The sequence below is a fragment of the Alexandromys fortis genome, unplaced genomic scaffold, assembly GCF_014885135.2.
Source record: "Alexandromys fortis isolate MF-2015 unplaced genomic scaffold, M_Fortis_MF-2015_v1.1 scaffold_9, whole genome shotgun sequence".
NCBI lineage: Eukaryota > Metazoa > Chordata > Mammalia > Rodentia > Cricetidae > Alexandromys > Alexandromys fortis.
The window spans coordinates 1,017,788-1,038,741 of NW_026067892.1; the positions used below are offsets into that span (position 1 = coordinate 1,017,788).

Consider the following 20,954-nt stretch of genomic DNA (forward strand, 5'->3'; position numbering starts at 1 on the left):
GTCATGGTAAGCCAGCAGTGGAACCCTAGCACTTGGTGGATCACTGTAATTCTAGCACTCAGGAGGCAGAAGCAAAAGGATTCTAACTCCAGCTTACATATGAAGACCTTGTCTGTATCAATCAACTGACCAACCAGAGAGAGCCAAAGGGGCCCCAGGTTGGGCGCCAAACATACCGACCCATTTTCAGGCACACAGCCTGTCCATGTCACCATTAAGCAAGCTGTAGCACTCTGCTCACAAACCCAACTCAAATGCTCTGAAGCCAGACCTACTGTCTGAAAGAGTCAGAGCTCGTGCCGGCAGCCTGGTCCAGAAAGCCAGCATTTTAAAACTGCCACTTTTTTTGTTGTTGTGGCTGCTGAGTTAAGAAAATTTCTCCTAAAGGAACTGCAGCAGGCCACCAGCAAACAGCAAAAAGTTGCCTTAAACTCTTATGTATGTATGTGTGTATGTATGTATATGTTTTACGTGGATTTAGCCAGCCCCACATTGCAAGGGGGAGGGCCCGCTTGTTCATCCCGGCCGCCTGGCTAGCTTAGCTCAGAAATAAGCACACAGAAATTGCATTAATTAAATCACTGTTTGGCCCATTAGCTCTAACTTTTTATTGGTTAATTCTTACATCTTAATTTAACCCATTTTTATTAATCTGTGTATCACCACATGGCAATGGCTTACTGGGTAAAATTCTTAGTGTCTGTTTTAATCAGATCCATGGCATCTCTCTCTGACTCTGCCTCCCAGCATGTGATTTAATTCCCCCCCTTCCACCTACCTAAGTTCTGTCCTATCAACAGGCCAAAGCAGTCTCTTTATTAACCAATAAAAACAACACAAAGACAGAAGGAACTCCTACACCAGTACACTGATAGAAAGGGATTGCCTAAAAAAATGTCATATAGGCTCTAAGAGGACACTGCAGCCACAGTCCACAAGGGCCCAACTACATCTTCAGCTGACAGAAGGTAACATAATCCACATGGTGCTAGTATGCAGTAACAGAATATGACACTATCGGGGGCTGGAGAGATGGCTCAGTGGTTGAGAGCATTGCCTGCTCTTCCAAAGATCCTGAATTCAATTCCCAGCAACCACATGGTGGCTCACAACCATCTGTAATGAGGTCTGGTGCCCTCTTCCGGCCTGCAGGCATACACACAGATAGAATACTGTATACATAATAAATAAATAAATAAATATTTTAAAAAAGAGAATATGCACTATCCACGTGGTGCTAGCATGTAGGTTTGCGTGATGGGGTGAGGAAGGCTTATACTATGGTTCAAAAGAAAAGCAAATAAGGCCACACAATGCAGTGCAGGGCTAGTTTTCTTTCCGGGATTCCATGTAAGCTGTGGTTAGTATCACACAATGGAGATAGCAGGACATGCTAGGGATGCAGGATGTCTGCTGAGGGAAGCTGCAGGAACCAAGTGAAGCTGGTCCAGGATACGTGTGCTGCAAATGGCAAAGCCAAGGAGGTGGGCCTGCCACCACCATGCTCTAGTTGCTGGACAGAGAACTACTGGATCTGGTTGGCTCTGCTGGGCAACCTTGCCACTCCTACTGCTGGTCTGTCCTGGGAATGATGGAAATGTTTACTCTGTGTCCTTGTATATCAGAAGTTTGTAACATTCTTTCTGATCTTGTTTGGAGCCTCAGGAGATACCCTGGACTTGAGTGCTCTGTTTTCTCTGCCCTCGGGGAGCAAGTCTGAGGCCTTGATCAGAACAGGCAACTGCTCTATCACTGAACCCAGCTTCCAGCTGAGACTGGATCTCAAAGTAGGGTTTGGAACTGTTGAGACTTTGGAAACTTCAGGAGGAGTGAAGTTCATTGTGCATTAGAAGATGGCTATGACAGCATTTGGAGAAATGGGCAAACATAGTTTGAATCTGAAATGTCCTCCATAAGCTCATGCTTTCAACACCTGGTCCCCAGCTTCATGTTATTGTATTGAAGGCTGGGGGCAGGGCTTTAGGTTCCAACTGGGTCCTGGTCTTCAGCAGTAAGCCATAAAGGGCTTTAAGCTCTCCTGCACTCTCTGCTCCTCGGCCATAGTGGTGCTAAGGCCCAGCATTCCTGTTACCACAAACAGCCCAAACCTTCATACTATGACTCACTGACATCTCTGAAACCACAAACCAAAGCAAGCAAACCTTCCCTTCCAGTAGCTCTGACTGTGAACTCACCAAGGGTCACTGGGTTCCAAGACAGAGAGCTGAACTCCTCCAGGGCCACACCTCACTACTAGAAAATGACACAGCTGGCAGGATGTGGCAGAGTGCCTCTGAGTTCAAGGCTAGTCTGGTCTACTGTGAGTTCTAAGACAGCCAGGGCTACTGCTACTTGGTCCTTCCCCAAGTTACCTCTGCTTAATAACTTGCCATCATCTACTGGTCTTTAATAACTTCCCCCAGCTGTACAAAAGAGAGTCCCTAAAGTGTCAAAGAGCCAAGAGGAAGGAAATAAAAGGCAGATTGACCATGTGCCTGCAGCACTAAAATGCAGCTACCCCGTGTGCCAGCTACGATGGAGGGAAGGAAGCTGCTGGGCATGCAGGGTGAGAAGCATATCCAGCAGCTCTGGGAGGTCAGGGTGTCTTGGCAGTGGGAAGGGCCCCAAATAGACTGCACTAAGTACAGCTAAGGGGAGCTCTGAGCAGCATGTATTTTTAGTAATGGCATACATACAACTTGTACATGTCCACTGAAAACTACCCCAGCCAACAGCCTGCAGAAATGACAGATGCTCCCGCATCACTACCAGAGCGCAGCCCACTCCCCACAGGACCCTGTACACTCCTTCATCACGGCTCCTACAGGCAGAGGGAACTGACTGGAGCAGCGCTTCACCAGCACAGCCTGCAGTCCATGCAGAGCACAGTCAGGAGTGCGCACTATGGCACACATACACCCACATACATACACACATATGCACAGACAATAATAATAATAACACATTTTTTGGAGACATGTTCTTTGGCTGGCCTGGAATTTGACATACAGACAATCTAGATCCAAACTCACAGAGATCTGCCTGCCCCTGCCTCCCAAGTGCTGGAATTTAGGTATGCACCACCATGCCTGGACCAATAAATTAAAAAAAAAAAAACTGTGGGGGGGTGTCAAAATAGGGTTTCACTATGTTGCCCTGTCCTTGAACTCAGACTTCTCCCTGCCTCTGCCTCCTGAGTGCTGGGATTAAAGGCGTGTGCCACCACCTGGCTAATAAAAAAATGCAGTTGGATGATGAACGTCTGTCAGCTTACTGTGGCGTAACTAAACTGGAAGGATCCTGCCCTCTTCCAGCAACTACACTTGTTTTGTTTTTAAGATGTATTTATTATGTATACAATATTCTGTCTGTGTGTATGTCTGCAAGCTAGAAGAGGGCACCAGACCTCATTACAGATGGTTGTGAGCAACCATATGGTTGCCGGGAATTGAACTCAGGACCTTTGGAAGAGAAGGCAATAATGCTCTTAACCACTCCAACCCCACTTGTTTGTTTTTAGAACTAGAAAAACTCCTAAATCACTACTAAAGTTTCCAATTAAAGTTCACCAGGTCGTTTCTCTGCTATATATTTAATTTTTTATTATGCATATGAACGTGTGTGTATGCAGTTTGTCACATGTATGGGTTTGTCACATGACTACAAGCATCCTCAGAGGCCAGAAGATGGCATCAAATCTCCTGAAGCTGAAATTACGTTAAGGGTGGTGCTAAGGACACCCTTTCCCCAGCCATGGGTGCTGGGAAATGAACTGTGACTCTCTGGAAGAGCAGCAAGCTCTTAACTGCTTAGTCATCTTTGCCTTCATCTGTGCAGAAGCACTGTGTGCCTGGGGTCTGAGGAGGTCGAAGGAGCTCAGACCCCGGGAACCATGGTTATGGATGGTTATGAACCACCATGAGGTGCTGGGAATCAAAACCAGGCCCTCGGCAAGAGCAACATATGCTCTTAACCACTGAGCCATCTCTCCAACCCCTCTCCCAATTACATCACTAACCTTTTTTTCAGGGGCGGCCTGAGCCTTGGCTACCCTGTATGGCCTCAAAGTGCATCTAACACACTCACTACTCAAGTCAATCAATCAGGAGTGGGCTGGCAGGGCACAGCGCTGACAAGTGACTTCCAGACTTTTAACCTGGCAGAGATAAGCAAGGAACCGGATGTGAGCTTGAGAACAAAGTGGAATTCTGACCCTGTAACATGGATAGGCCTGGAAGGTACTACACTACATGCTGAGAAAACAGAAAAGTTGCCTGACTCTACTTCTGAGAGGAATCTCCAGCAGTCAAATTCAAAGAGAAAGATGGTTGCCCAGGGCTCTGAAATGAAGAATGGGATTTGCTCACTACAGACCCTGGGTTTCATATGGTATGGAGATCCAGCCCAGGGTGCCGTGCATACAGGAAGCATCTTCCTGACTGAGCTCCACTTCCAGCCCAGACAACAGCAAATTTCAAAGATAATTTGTTAAGTATCACATAAATTTTTAAAAATGTACAATGTGTGAGATGGGAAAATAGTAACTATTGTGATCAGCAACACTACTGCATTTTCTGATGTAATAGTGTTATCCCAACAGAGAGGAATGCGGAGTTACTACTATTCAATTAGGATTTTCATTTATCCCCTTACTTCTATAATTATTTATTTGTTTTTGAGACAGAGTCTCACTCTGCAGTCCAGGCTGCTCTGGAACTTGCTGTGTGGCCTTACACCCAAAGCAATACTTCTGACTCAGGCCCTTGGATTCTGGGGATACAAAACTAAGTCATCACAGCCAACTCTAGAGTAGAACAGGTTAATCAGATTTTTAAAAACATTTTATTTTAGCCGGGCAGTGGTGGCGCATGCCTTTAATCCCAGCACTTGGGAGGCAGAGGCAGGCAGATCTCTGTGAGTTCGAGACCAGCCTGGTCTACAAGAGCTAGTTCTAGGACAGGCTCCAAAACCACAGAGAAACCCTGTCTCGAAAACAACAACAACAACAAAAAAAAAAGTTAAAAACATTTTATTTTGTGAATATGGGTATTTTTGCTTACATTTATATTTGTATACTATATGTGTGCCTGATGCCCCTGGAGGCCAGAAAAGGACAGGTGTTCTAGGTAGCTGTGAGTTTCCATGTGGGTGCTGGGAACCAAACCCAGATCCTCTGAAAGAGCAACGGGGGGGGGGGGGGGGGGGGGNAGGTTAAGAGCATTGCCTGCTCTTCCAAAGGTCCTGAGTTCAATTCCCAGCAACCACATGGTGGCTCACAACCATCTGTAATGGAATCTGGTGCCCTCTTCTGGCCTGCAGACATACACACAGACATAATATTGTATACATAATAAATAATTAAATAAATAAATATTTTTTAAAAAAAGAGCAACCAGTGCTCTTAACTGTTTGCCATTTCTACAGCCTTGTAAATCAGATTATTTACCTGCGTAACGAGCACAAAGCCATTAAAAGCATGCACAGAATTTAGACTGGGAAAATGTTTATTATATGTACTGAGACATCATAAACATACACATAAATCATTCACGAAGTCAAACGAATCTACCGACTGGGAAAAGGAATGTCCTTCGTACACAATGGAGGACGTTAACTTGGAGACTGAATGGTAAGGACCTGATGGAAGAGGGACCACACAATGCCACCAAGGGCAAACCACACGCAAGAAACATTTTCGAATGCAAGTATATCACAATCTGGTGGACTCTAAGAGGATATAATCTGAGACTGTAACCCAGGAGCAGAGGCTTCAAGGTCAGCCTGGTCTACAAAATGAGTTCTAGGACAGAGCGCTGCATTGTTAGACCCTGTCTCAAAATAAAAAGAGGGGTTAGAGAACACAGCTCAGCAGGGAAGAGCACTGCTGCCCTTACAAAGGACCAGGGTTTGGTTCCCAGCACTCACACTGTGGCTCACAACTGTTTGTAACTATGGTTCCAAAGCATCTGACACCCTCTTCTGGTCCTCAAGGGTATCAGGCACACACATGGTACACAGATATACACATAAAATAAAAAATGTTAATAAAAATAATTTGTGTAACAGCTGTGAAACATCTTTATAATGGAAAAACGAATAGTAAAGTGGGCTTCAATTCTGTTCTGAGACTTGCCCAAAATAGCCATGCTTCTGACAAGCTAAGCTCCTGCCCACAGCACACAGGCACTGGTGCCAAGATTCGTGATCATCTGCTGCTATGGTGACGGCAGCAGAGGCCGCTGCTGGACCTGCATACACCACCAGTTTGTGTATCCGAGTCCATTTTAGAAATATACTTTTGTTCAAGCCTTTCCATTTTACTTATTCAGTTCCTTTTGTGGATTTGCCAAAATGAAATATATGCCCTGCCTTATGCACCGCAGACAGAGCTGAGCTGCTTTCTTGGTTTCAGCTCCCGTCTTTTGCTGAGGTGGATGGACAAGTCATAGCTAAAGCCACTTCCAGGCTGACAGAGTTTGAGACTGTCTAAGCTCCATCTGCCCTCCTCCAGAAAGCCCTGTCAAAGTAAATGATACAGCACCAATAAATCTTCCCTTTTGAACACTTCTGCATTGCTGGTGGGAGTGCAAGCTGGTACAGCCAGCCCCTTTGGATGTCAGTGTGGCAATTTCTCAGAAAATTAGGAAACAATCTTCCTCAAGACCCAGTAATACCACTTTTGGGTAATATATACCAAAGGATGCTCAATCGTGCCACAAGGACATGTGCTCAACTATGCTCATAGTAGCTTTGTTTGTCATAGCCAGAACCTGGAAACAACCTAAACGTCCCTCGACCAAAGAATGGATAAGGAAAATGTGGTACATTTACACAATGGAGTATTACACAGCAGAAAAAAATAACGACAGCTTGATTTTTGCAGGAAAATGGATGTAGCTAGAAAACATTATTTTGAGTGAGGTAACCCAGACACAGAAAGACAATTATCACATGTACTCACTCATAGGTGTTTTTAAATATAAAGCAAAGAAAGCCAGCCTACAAACCACAATCCCAGAGAACTTAAGACAACAATGCAGACACTAAGAGAGACTTCCATAGATCTAATCTACATGCGAAGTAGAAAGTAGAAAAAGACAGATCTCCTGAGTAAACTGGAAGCAAGCATGGGGACCTTGTGGGAGGGTTGAAGGGGGAAGGGGAGAGGCAGGCGGATCTCTGAGTTCCAGATCAGCCTGGTCTAACAAAGTGAGTTTCAGGACAGCCAGGACTCTTCACAGAGAAACCCCTGTGGGATGGGGGGTGGTGTGGCTGTGGGGACAGGGACAGGGATGTTTATCACTTCTAGCATCTCTGGCCAACCCTTTGCTCAGAACACCCTTCCCTCACTCTCAGCACACATGGAACCACTAGGCAAGCAGGAGACAAGTTTTCTTTACCAGCAACTCTGAGACAAACGGGCTCTAAGAACTAGGCCCAGACCTTTGAATTTTTATGGCCTGGCTAGCCCAAGACTTTTTGCCTGAAATGTTACTTTATTACAGTTCTTTATTACCCCCCCTTCTTCTTTCTTAGACAGGGTTGGAGCCTGTCCTGGAACTACCTCTTTTAGACCAGGCTGGCCTTTAATTCACAGAGATCCACCAGCCTCTGCCACCTGAGTGCTGAGATTAAAGGCATGCACCACCACTGCCCGACATGTTTTTATTTATTTCATTTGTGCTGGCCAAACCATGCACACAGTGTGCACACGAGATACAGCCTGTGTTTGTAGGTCAAAGAACAAATTACTGAATTAGTGCTGTCCTAGGATCCCACTCAGATCATCAGGCTTAGCAGTAGACAGTGTGACTTTACCCACCCACCGAGCCGTCTCCTCTCACCAGACCAGGCATGTTCCTCTTGAGGCTAACCCAATACAACCAAGCTGTCTACACCTGGAACCTCATACTCCCAAAGTTGCCCTGGGCACCCCAACTCATCCTCACAGATCCTTCCGAACCCCTATAAACACCCCTGCCCATTACATCTATCTCACACTAGCCTGTTCTTGCAAACAAACACAGTCCACAGTCTACATGTCAAAAACTCCTCTACTTAAATGTTTTGGGGTTTTTGCTTGTTTTGTTGCTTAGTTTTTTCGAGACAGGGTTTCTCTGCAGCTCTGGAGACCAGGCTAGCCTCAAACTCACAGAACTCTACCTGCCTCTGCCTCCTGAATACTGGGATTAAAGGCATGCGTCACCACCCCTGGTTTAAAGAGTCTTTCTAGATAGCACTATATAATTTCCCATCACAAGAAATAATGACTTTTTGAGAGAAAGTTTATAGTGCCTGACAGAAATCTCGAGTCAGCATCTTAGGAATGGTTTCTGACCTACAGGCTGGCCTTCATCTCAGATCCACCTGCCTCTGCCGGGATTAAAGGCGTGTACCACCATGCCCAGCTGAGAGATAAAGTCGTTATACCTAGAACCTTTCTGAACTATTTTCTTAACTTACTATCTGAATTAAATCTGAATGTTTCATCTTCTTATGTTTTAGTCTGGTTTTTGCTTTCTGAGACAGGGTCTAATATGGATAGCCTAGGGTGGGTCAGAATCCCTGATCCTCCTGCTTCTATCTCCCAAGTGCCTGCACACACGCACCATCTCACCTACTTCATCTCGCTATTGAAGGCAGACTATATATACTACAAAACTTCTGGGAAAGAAACCAATTCCAACCACTGTAGTACATACACAAGCCCTGAGCCAGGTTTGGTCCCCTCAAGTTAATGGCGGCTGGATGAATCCAGCAACTGAGTCATCTCGGCAAAGCAGCAGCAAATGAAAGCATTTAATAGCCACATAAACTTGACAGGGTGAGCACCATAGCCAGCGTTCATATTAAGTCACACAAAAAGCATGTCATAAAAACTAACTGCTTCTTGGGGCTGGAAAATAGTTCAGTGGATAATGGGATTTGCTACCAACAAGGCTGACAACCTGAGTTCAAGCCCTAGGATCCACATCATGGAAGGAGAGCCATGGTGGGAGGCTGCTTATTCGTTTCCCAGCTGCCCAGACTCCCGAAATAATCACACAGAAACTATATTATTTGCAATACTGTTTGGCCTATAGCTTAAGTGTATTTTCGGCTAATTCATATCTTAAATTAACCCATCCTCATTAATCTATGCATTACCATGAGGTTGTGGCCTACTAGCAAAGTTTTGGCGGGTTGCCATCTGTCCCAAGTGGCAACATGGCTTCTCCTGACTCCACCTTTTTCTCCCAGCATTCAGTTTAGTTTTCCCTACCTACCTCTGTTCTGCCCTGCTATAGGTCCAAAGCAATTTCTTTATCAACCAACGCTACTCACAGCATACAGAAGGGAATCCCACATCAGAGAGCTGACTCCTAAAAGTTGTTCTGACGTGCATGCATATGCCCCAACCCAAAAACCCTAAACATAATATATATAGGGGCTGGAGAAATGGCTCAGCAGTTAAGAGCACTGGCTGCTCTTCCAGAGTCCTGAGTTCAATTTCCAGCAACCCACATGGTGGCTCACAATCATCTATTATGAGATCTGGCCCCTATTCTGGCCAGCAAGCATACATCATACATGCAGACAGAACAACACACACACACACACACACACACACACATATATATCTTCTTTTTAAAAAAGGACAATATAGATATTTTAAAAATTTTTTTGCCCGGTGGTAGTGGTGTGTGCCTTTAATCCCAGCACCTAGGTGGATCTCTGAGTTCGAGGCCAGCCTGGTCTACAGTGCAAGTTCCCAGGACAAGCTGCAAAGCTACACAAAGAAACTTTGTCTTGAAAAAAGAAAAAAAATTCTTTTGCTGGGCCTTGTCACTCAGGAAGCAGAAGCAGGCAGATCTCTGAGCTCCAGGCCAGTCTGGTCTACAGAGCGAGTTCCAGGAGAGCCAGGGCTACACAGAGAAACCCTGTCTCAAAAACAAAACAAAGAAGAAAGAAAGGTCTTCTCTGTGTGTGCATGTGCACCACCACAGGCAGGTGCCCTTGAAGGCTGGGAAAGGTGTCGGAGTCCCTGGGACTGAATGTTACATAAAGGCAGTTGTGAGCCTGTATGGGTGCTGGAAACGAAGCCTGAGACCTCTGTAAGGACAGCAAAAGCTCTCAGTAACTAAGCCATCTCTCCAGCCCAAGAAAAAGTATGTTTAAGCAAACAAAATAAAACGGGGCTGGGGAGATTTGAGGGGGATCTGAGTTCAGTTCTCAGCTCCCATATGGTGATGCACAAGCATCCCTGGTTCCAGTTCCAAGGAATGGCACCCTCCTCGGAATTCTGTAGTGCATACAGACATGCAAGCAAAACAATCACACAATTAAATAAAAAAGCAGGTGAGGAGGATACCCAGCACCAATCTCCAGCCTCCACACTCACATGAGCAACAACCTTGACCTCGAAAAGAATAAAGAAGGCCTGGCAGTGAGCACGTGTGATCCCAACTCTTAGGAGAGCAGCAGGAAGCTGACAGCTCACAGATGTGAGGTCAGCATACATGTCAGACCCTGTCTAATAAGGAGGTAGGGAGAGGGAAGAGAATGATGACCATAGGAAAAAAAACCTGACAATATCTTATCAACTTTAGTTTCCTTATTAACTTCAGAATAACTTCAGGTTCCAAATTTGACATACACCCGGGTAGTGATGGTGCAGGCAGGAGGACCTCTGTGAGTTTGAGGTCAGTCTAGTCTAAAGAGCAAGTGTGCCAGGACAACACAGAGAAACCCTGTCTCAAAAAACAAAACAAAACAAAACAAACAAACAAAAAACCCCCACAAATTTGACATACATTGTTGGCTTTGAACCACTATCAGGTAACTAAACATTACTGACTCCATGATTTCAGTTTATGTAACTATCTATTTATATACTGGCAAAAAAGGCTCCAGGACAGAGCTGGAACAAAATATTAATAAAAAGAATCTGTATACACTAGGCAATAGTAGCACACACCTTTAATCCCTGTACTCAGGAGGCAGAGGCAGGTGGATCTCTGAGTTCGAGGCTAACCTGGTCTACAGACCAAATTCCAGGACAGCCAGGGCTACGCGGAGAAACCTGTCTCAAAAACAAAACAAAACAAACAAAAAAGATTCTAGGATGTCAGCAGAAAGAAAATGCTCTGGCCTCGGGTACTACACCACTAGGCTTGGGGTCTAGCATCACACAAATCACCACACAGATCCTTCCCGATGCTATACTTCCACGTCTAAAGAAATCCTGTATGTTCTTCCAGAAGATTATCATGCCTGAAATCTCAGCACCCAGGAGGCTGAGGCAGGAGGATTGACAGGTGCAAGGCCAGCCTAGGCTCCATGAGTCTGAGGACAGGTGAGGTTACAGAGCAAGGTACTGTCTCAAAACCTCCCTCCAGGGACTAGAGAGATGGCAGAGCAGTTGCGAGCATGTACTGCTCTTTTAAAAGACCCAAGTTTGATTCCCAACACCCAAGTCAGGCAGCTTACGATGACCTGAAACTCCAGAGGGAGCTGCTGCCTCCTCTATCCTCTGCGAACACCTATACTCACAAACCTGCAGACAAATGTCTAACTAAAAATAACAAAACAATTTTTTTCTCTACCCCCTGAAAATTTACAATATAAGAAACATAAACTCTGCTGGGTTGACACTCAACGTTATCAAACACCCTTTCACTGAGTCTGGATTTAGGGGAAGAAAGGAGATTTCTCAGAGCACACTCATCACTGAGTCCCACAATACTAGCGTTTGTGAGTGTTGGTTACTGATGCTTCCATCACACAACAGTGGATGCAGAGACTGCTGCCCAGGGCTCACCCATCCAGTCACAGACTTAACAAACAGCACTCAGCATCTCTCTTTCTAAGTACCCAGGATAGAGAAGCAATTGTTAAAGTAAGTAAATAAATAAAAAGACAATGTGTCTATCCTAAGGAGCAGTTTGCACTCTAGAGTAAGTGGGCAATCACAAATACTCGTTGTATTTCATGGTGCTGTGTGCCAACAAGACAAAAGCAGCACCAGAGCCTGGCAATGATGACAGACCAGAACTATGCTTTAATATGCTTCTTCTTTTCATTTTTCAAGACAGGGTTTCTCTGTGTTGCCCTGGCTGTCCCAGAACTCACTCAGTAGACCAGGCTCGTCTTGAGCTCACAGAGATCCATCTACCTCTGCCACCCAAATGCTGAGACTAAAGGCATGCGCCACCACCACCTAGTTTAATATGCTTCATAAAGATGGTCTAATGACTAAGCAAAGGAATAAGCATGAGGAATGAACCTGGCAGGCAACATGGGGAGAGAAAGAACACTGAGGCCAGATAACTGGAAAACAGGACCGGCAAAGAGGCAGGAGGAAGAGATGGATGATGGTAGCTCCAGAGCAGGGCCATGGGACTTGCTCTGCAAGGGACACGATCTGACTCTGGGTTTAGAAGAATGAGCTGGGGTGGAGAAAGGCACAAGCAGGGAGGCCAATCAAGAAGTCATGGCACCATCCAGGAGAGAAGCAAAAGAGGACTAGGCTAGAGAAATATGGCTGCAGTGGGATTGCAGCCAGATTGGAGGAAGAAACAGGAAAAGCCAAGGGTGACCCCAAGGTCTCCAACCTGAGCTACACAGCAAGAAGACTAACAACAGAAAGAGGAGATTTCTTTTCCTCAGTGTACGGAGTCTGATACTGCTACAGGAGAGGCAGGTTTTTGTAGCTGGCTGTTTAGAGGTTTTGAGACTGGAATAAAAATATTTGAAGGCTGGGGGTATATTATAGGTGGAAAAGTGAATGCTTAGCCAGCAGGCATGAGGTCTGAGTCCAATCTCAAACCCACCTCTGCGCTCTCGCGCTCTCTCTCTCTCTCTCTCTCTCTCTCTCTCACACACACACACACCACCTGCCCCCCCTCTGTCACACACACATACACACACACAAGCAGGGCTCTTTAGGCATGTCTATAATCCCAACACTTGGGAGGTTGAAGCAGAAGGATCACAGGTTCCAAAAAATCCTGTCAAAAAGAAATAAAGAAACAAAGCAGAATCATTCCAGCATCTGAAATTTGAGGTGTCTATCAGGTTCCCAAATGGAACTATGGAGTAGATTGCTGGCCATCAGTCCTGATTTCAGGAGAGCTCAAAGCTAAAAATAGGCTTCTGAATGTAATCAGTGTGAAGCCCCAACTACTTAGTAGAGGCGGTCCCAAACTATCCCTCACACACCTCAACCAAGTCAGAAAGCCCAAGGAATCCAGAAGGGCCATGGAAGAGAGATGCCACAGGAGTGTGGGGAAGAAAAAATTCAAAGCAGCTGGGCAGCGGTGGCACACGCCTTAAATCCCAGCAGAGATGGGTGTGTGTGTTATATATATGTGAGTTCAAAGCCAGCCTGGTTTACAGAATGATTTCCAGAATAGTCAGGGCTATTAACACCAAGAAACCCTGTCTCAAAAAAGCAAAAAGCAAAAACAAAAACAAGCCAGCCTGTTCTACAAGAGCTAGTTCCTGGACAGGTTCCAAAGCTGCAGAGAAACCTTGTATCAAAAAACAAACAAACAAATAAAAACAAAAACAAAAAAAGAAAAGGAAAAGGAAAAAAGAAAGGAAGGTTAATTCATACAGAAGGGAGGGGAGCTAGGTGTGGTAGATTCAAAATCATGTTCAGCTACAACATTGAGTTCCAGGCCAGCATGAGCTAAACAAAACTGTCTCCAAAAGGACAAAAAAAAAAAAGAGCAAGCAACATGAGGACTTCAGATTGGTCACTGGCCCTGAAAGCGTTTAGGACTCTGCCAGAATAAACATTAGAGAAAATCACTGCCTGGAGAGTCCAGGAGAGGATGGTAAAGAAGAGGGGACATGATTACTGAGGGAGTTTGCCACAAAGGGGAGAGCCCACATCTCAGGAGATATGTTACTTTTTTTCCTGGTTTTTAAGAATCATTTTATTTTATTCTACTCATTTATTTATTTATTTTTGGTTTTACAAGACAGGGTTTGTCTATGTAACATATCCTGGAACTCTTTGTAGACCAGGCTGGCCTCGACTCACAGAAATCCACCTGCTTCTGTCTCCCAAGTGCTGGAATTAAAGGTGTGAGCAACCGCCACTCAGCAAGATTCATTTTATTTTTATGTGTGTGACGTACACCCACAGAAGCCAGAAGATGGAGCCAGATCCCAAGGAGGCTGTGAGCTGCCCCCTATGGTGCTAAGAATTGAACCCGGGTGGTCTAGAGGAGCAGCCAGTGCTCTCAACTGTTGTCATCTCTCCAACACCTTTACTTTTCTTAACAGAAGTCTTTTCTCACACACACATGTGCGGGTGTGTATGCATGTGAGTGCCTGTGTGTGTGCGCGCCTGGGGAGTTAGCTTAACTGGTAAAACACTTGCTGAGCAACCATAAGGACTTGAGTTCAATACCCAGAGCCCATGTTTTCTTTAATAGAGAATGTAGTGTTCATGCTTATAATCCAGGCACTGAGGAAGTGGATTCAGGTGGGTCTGGGGCTCACTGGCAGGCCAGCTTAACCTTCATCAGTGGGCTCCAGGCTAGTAAGAGGCCCTGCCTTAAAAATATAAGATGGATAACAAATGAGAACGACAGGCTGACCTCTGGCCTCCAAAGTGTAGCTACACACATGTACACACACACTGAAGAAAGAAAGTGATAAAACAAGTAGGAGAGGGGGCTGGAGAGATGGCTCAGTGGTTAAGAGCATCGCCTGCTCTTCCAAAGGTCCTGAGTTCAATTCCCGGCAACCACATGGTGGCTCACAACCATCTGGAATGAGGTCTGGTGTCCTCTTCTGGCCTGCAGGCACACACACAGACAGAATATTGTATACACAATAAATAAATAAATATTTTTAAAAGAAAGAAAAACCAAAAATAAATAAAGAAAAAAAGGGCAGCTGTTTATGGTGGTTAGTGCCTGTAATCCCAGTACTTGGGGAAGGGGACGCTGAACAAGGCAGGAGGAATGAGAGTACAAGACCTTCCAGGCGTACGAAGTGAGTTAGAAGCCTCCCTACACAACATATTTGAAACATGAGAAAATAAATAAATAAATAAAAATTCTTGTACGGTGCCCACACCCTGGGATCGAGGGGAAATAGATAAAAGCCGCCATAACTACTTTAGAGAAATGAAGAGCAGAAATACCCCACTCTACCTTAGAAGACTGTACTGCTGGACAACAGCCGAGACACCCAGAGCCAGGACTCCCCACCACGCTGAGATGTGCTGAAGCCTCTGTCAGGCTATCGCCCAGGGACTGCACCAGTGCTTCCCAGCCTCTCTAGAGCTTGCTGGCAGGTGTGGTCTGCAGTGACGTCCTCTACCCGTCCCTCTGAGGGATTTCAGAGACAAACACTCAGGCCACCAGAGTCTCTATCCACTGAGATCTCCAGAGTCAGTCCACTCCCCATAGCCTTGGGGAGCTCAAGGGTCTGAGGACACCAACAGGCAATCCTAACACCACACCACAGAAAGCCATTAGGTGGTACCCTGTCTTTCAGGAAACAGCCGGGGCTGGGAAGAGCTGCCAGTCATCCCTCAACTCACAAAAGTCAGATAATGGCACCCGTCTGCAATCCTAGCACTCCAGATAGTCAGACAGGGGTGGAGACCAGCTAGACTGGCCTGCCCCAAAAAACAGGCAATTGTGGCACACACCTTTAATCCCAGCACTCAGGAGACAGAGGCAGGTGGATCTCTATGAGTTAGAGGCCAGCCTGGTCTACAAGAGCAAGTTCCAGGACTGGTTTTTTTTTTTTTTTTTTCTTTTGGAAACAGGGTTTCTCTGTAGCTTTGGAGCCTGTTCTGGAACTAACTCTTGACCAGGCTGGCCTTGAACTCACAGAGTCCGCCTGCCTCTGTCTCCTGAGTGCACGGATTGGATTAAAGGCGTGGGCCATCACTGCCAGGCTCCAGAACTGGTTCTACAGCTATTGGGAAACCCTGTCTTAAAGACCAAAAAGAAATAAATAAAAAGGCTCACTAATCTGGGCTACTGCAGACCTTTCGGTGATGGCAGCCGACTCTCAGGCACTGGAACGTTACCTGGTGTGCACTCTGCATGGCTGATCTTTCTCAGAGGTCAGTGTCCATCACTGTTCATTCTGAGAGATTTCAACTGTTTGAGAAGCCAGGACCACACTCCTCAGCCCTCCTACTAAGGGTACAGAGCACAAACAAGCCGTCCCCCACGGAGGTTCCAGAAAAGAGGAGTAGAGGAAGAAGAGCAATCTCTCTGGGACAGCTCTAAGAGAGTCAAAGTCAAATATACAAAGATGAACTGCATTACCCAATCAATTAAAAAAACATAAAAGTATATTGATTTGATTTGCTAATCTTTGTGGAGCCAAGATTTCAAGATAAAAACAAAACTGTGGGTTGTGGATGTGACTTACTGGTAGAGCACTTGCATAGCCTGCAAGGGGCTGAGTTCAATCCTCAGCACTGAAGGGGGAAAAAACAGAAGAAGAAATAGCTTAAGTGTTTCAGCTGGGTGTGTATTCCCAACACTTAAATGAAGGCGGGAAGATGAGGAGTTCAAGGCCAGCCTGGGCTCCGCTGCACCACAAACCAAAGCAAACAAAAAGAAGTACTGAATTACAGCTGACGTTGTCTCCTATGCCACCCACATAATGAATGACCGACCTACTCTCAGGTTTCGCCCCTAAGTGGAATAAAAGGTATCTATGCGCAAAATCCTACAGTAGCTGTTCAGCCCTCTCCAGTGGGCCTGTGCACTTAACTAAGCAGTGACTTCCTTCATGACATGCATCTGTGGTCTTTCTAAAGTCTCTCTCTCTCTCTCTCTCTCTCTCTCTCTCTCTCTCTCTCTCTCTCACACACACACACACACACACACACAGAGCGATCCTTCTTCATGGGTGTTTCACCCTGAAAACCTCCACAAAGACAAGAATGACAAACCTAAGCAAACACGGACTAAGCACACAATTCACCTTCAGGGAGCCCAGGGCTGGGAACCAGCTTATGAGTACGGTAATCATTCAGGGTACAGCACCGCAATAACAATGTCAGCTATATTAAATACCCGTTTACAGAAATGTTATCCATAAGCAGGAGACTTTTTCCTATTCATTTCAATTTATCAACAAGAAAAACAGCCAGAAGTTTAGAAGAAAACTCACCAGCACAATGCTACTGGGTAGGTTTTTCTAATTCTCCATCCCTTCTGCACCCCCCCACCACCCCCACCCCCGCCAGCTCTAAGCTCTCTCCTACCCATCTCTCCCATTACTGTATAGACAACCTCACCTTCAGTGTGTGCTCAATGACTGCACACACTCCGGTTCTGACCTGGATCACTTTCTGCTGCTCTTACTGCTGGGCCTGTGACTACAGCTTCCCAGAGCTGAGTGATTTTGGTCAATTATTTCTTAATGTTATAATCTCTTTCTTCACACCGTATATATGTTTTTTGACATTGGCTAATTACATTTAAAATTACCGAGGGCTGGAGAGATGACTCAGAGGTTAAGAGCACTGGCTGTTCTTCCAGAGGTCCTGAGTTCGATTCCCAGCAACCACATGGTGGCTCACAACCATCTATAATGAGATATGGTTCCCTCTTCTGACTTATAGGGATATATGCAAGCAGAATACCGTATATATAATAAATAAATTTTTAAAAAATATCAAGGCAGTGTTTAAAAAAATAAATATATAAAAATCATTGGGTAGTTGGTAGTGGATTAATCCCAGCACTCTGAGAGGCAGTGACAGGCAGATCTCTGTGAGTTCGAGGCCAGCTTGATCTACAGAGCAAGTTCTAGGACTGGCTACAAAGCTACGGAGAAACTCTGTCTCGAAAAACAAAAAGGGGGAAAAAACCCTCAAGGTCCTGTTTACATTTACATTACTGTTGCACTGTGCAAAAATAATGTTAACAATTCTCTTGATGAAAGCCATTAGTTCCAATAAAAAAATAAAATTGGGCTGAATGCCCTCTTAAGTGTGAATTTCACTTTCCCCACAATGGTGGCAGCTAACACTTCCAGTCTCTGGCACATCTACTGAGAACATAAAAGCTTCCCTGGAACTAACAAATCACTTCCCTTCCAACACAATTATATAATCTGAGAGTTAAACAGTACCCTAGAGATTACTTTCTCCGAACTAAGAGACTATCAGAAACCCTCTGGGCAGAGACAGATAACCGCTAACTGAGGGCTGCTCCTTAGTGGGCTCTACGTTGAAAGCCTGTCTGTTTCACTGACCAGAACAAGTCTCTAGCCAGCCTGTGCCCATTAACGTTCTTACCAGACTATGACTACGGCACCCACGGAATCAATAATTCAAGATTCACAAGATTGTTCTGTTCATTAACCAACCAACGTGCAAAAAGAAATTCAATAAAGGAAACTCCACCATCAAGCAAATGCTTTAAAGCTTCTCTTAACAGTTTAAAACTTTAAGCTCCTACAAATCAGGTCCTACGCCTGGTCTGACCTGCACAAGGCCAAGGGTGGCCAAAACACAAACACGCATGCACATCAAAGCTGCTGTCGACCATTATAAAACTTTCAACCAAAAAGTAAAACTCAGTTGTTCCTTTGCTTAGGATCTTAAGTTTCCAGTATTTATCCAAAACACTCACATTTTCAACCTCTAGGACAATCTTTCTAAAACACAAAGTCTTGCTGCACTCATGTGACTAAATTACACAACCTTCTACTGTAACTGGGGTACAGGCTTAACCACAGCACTGTAGTGCGGCAAGCTATTATGCTAATTAGCTGTCCCTCCGGTCGACAGCCCCCCTCCCAGATCCCATCTGACTTCCCAAGTGATAACACAAAGAACAAAGCCTCTTGAATAGTTCCTCATGAATGACGGTTTTACTTTACTTAAGAACGGATTCTAAAACCCGCTCATCATTTACGACAGGACCCCGCTGACAACGCCTCCCTCGAGGATCTTTGTAATAAACGCAAAGTAACAAAGTATACATTTCCGAACTCTGCTGCTGAAGCCGTCCCCAGCAATCCCTCAACAGTACAATGAACGCTTTCACTGCTTTTCTTCGGGCCGTCATTTAAATTCCCTCCTCCTCCTAAACATCTCCGGACAGGGACTCCTGGCAATCCAGCCGTCTGTTTCATCACGGCTTTTCAAAACTAACGGGTCGAGTTGGGTTCCCCCATTTCAACACGCTACGCTGTACTGCAGCCCGGCCACCACAGCCCACCGCTGGCGGCCGGGGTCAAACGCTCAGTTTCACCGTCCTTCATGGTTTCCAAGCTAACTGCCATTACCACCATGCACACGACAGAAATGTGTTCCCACAGGCATCGGACGAATTCCCGAAGCAGCTATTCTTTGTGGATTTACAAAACATGCGCCTTTTCGGCATTCCCTTCATCACCACAGAAACGGCTTTGTGAAACCGAGATTTTTTTTTTAAGTTCCTTAAGCAAAAAGAAACAGACTCTAAAAATTTTCTATTTTCCGAGCGTATCTTACAGGTTATCCTATAGGGCACAACCGAATTGTCAGAATAAAGATCTTAATAAATACAGCATTTAATGTCTTTGAAATTTTTCGATGCACAAAAAAAAAAATTGTATCCAGTGTCCTTTCTCTTCGGGCTCCACCATCCGGCCTCCCAACTCAACGTTGGCCTCAAACGGCTGACTCTGGCTGGTGCACGGCGCCCAGGATCTTCTGTCCCCGCCAGGGCTCCCCTCCCGCCCGCCGCCGGCAGCCGCAGCTCCTCGGCCAGCCCCAAACCCGCCCCGGCGGCCCTGGGCTCAGCCACAAAGGCCGGCCTGCGCCTCGTGCACGTGTGCCGAGCTGCCAAGCGCGGAGCCGCTCTTCCCGGGTCAACGCGGCTGCCCGGGGCGGCGGGGTGGAACGGCGGTCGTCGCAGAGTGCCATCCCCCTGCCTCAGCCCCGCGTCCGGAGCCCTCCGGGCCGCGCCCCGCACTCCCAGACCCCCCCCCGCCCCCGCCTCACCTCCTCCTCGCTCTCGCTGCGGAAGCACAGGCACGCGGCCCTCTTTTTGTAGCCGTCGCCGTCGTAGGTGCGGGTCTGGTTCGACTTGAGCTTCATCATCCTCCGGGCCCTGGTGGGGAGCCGTGCGGGGGCCTCGGAGTCGGGAGAGAGGGAGGGAGGGGGAAGGCTGCGGCGGACGGCCGCGCGCGCGCGCCCCCGGCTCGGCGGAGGCGGGGAGGAGGGTCTGGGTGTCGGCTACACGGCTCCGCGGCGGGCCAGCCTCATTGCCCCCGGCCCAGGCCCCGCGCCGCACTCACGGCCGCCGTCGCCACCGCCACCGCCCCCTCTACCGCCGCCGCCCCCGACGACGACCGCGCCGCCATTTTGGGCGCGCGGCGTCGGCTGCGTCAGGGCGCGCGGGCCCGCGGGCGCCGTCGCGCGTGCGCAGCTCAGGCGGCGTTCGGGAATCTCGCCCGCCCCTCACTCCAGGCGTAGAGTAGCGCCCGCCCCGAAAGCGGCCGGAGCTGGCGGGGCCCGTACGCCGGAGGCGTAGGGCTGCGGAAGCCTGGCGAGTCGTGGCGCGTGGGCACCACCCGAGACCCCACGGTCCGCGGCGTAGCTGGGCAGAAAGCGGAGCCACCCCCTCCCCCTCAAGGTCAGCGGGTGAGTTGCCCAGCCTGACCCAAGGTCGCGCCGCTCAGCCGACCTGAGTGGCTCTGCCTCGCCACAGACCGGCAATCCTGGCTGCAGGGGGATCGGGAGTGGGGCGAGGCTTCTGCTTGCTCTTTGCAGTCGTCAGTGGCCTTCAGAACGTCTGTGCGTCCTGCAGGCGTTTATGTGTACAAATAAATAAGTAAATAAATAAAAGGCAAAAGGCGTTCAGGGGTGAAGCTTAAGGGCAGACCACTTGACTGGCATGGTTGAGGGCTGGGTTCGACCCGCAACACTGAAAAAGCAAAGCAAATGCAACCTCCTAAGGTAAACAGGAAGAGCCGAAGGAAAAAGA

At 46.9% G+C, this 20,954-nt stretch overlaps 1 protein-coding gene across 1 annotated transcript in view; it reads right to left on the reverse strand.

Annotated features, from left to right (window-relative positions):
* Nudt3 (nudix hydrolase 3) overlaps positions 1 to 20,370 on the reverse strand; it is a 44,925-nt gene extending 24,555 nt beyond the window's left edge. Inside the window, exon 1 of the mRNA XM_050141345.1 lies at positions 19,970 to 20,370. Within this exon, the coding sequence (XP_049997302.1) occupies positions 19,970 to 20,068 (99 nt within the window). The 5' untranslated portion in view covers positions 20,069 to 20,370. The remainder of the gene's footprint in view (positions 1 to 19,969) is intronic.
* Positions 20,371 to 20,954: the final 584 nt, after the last annotated feature.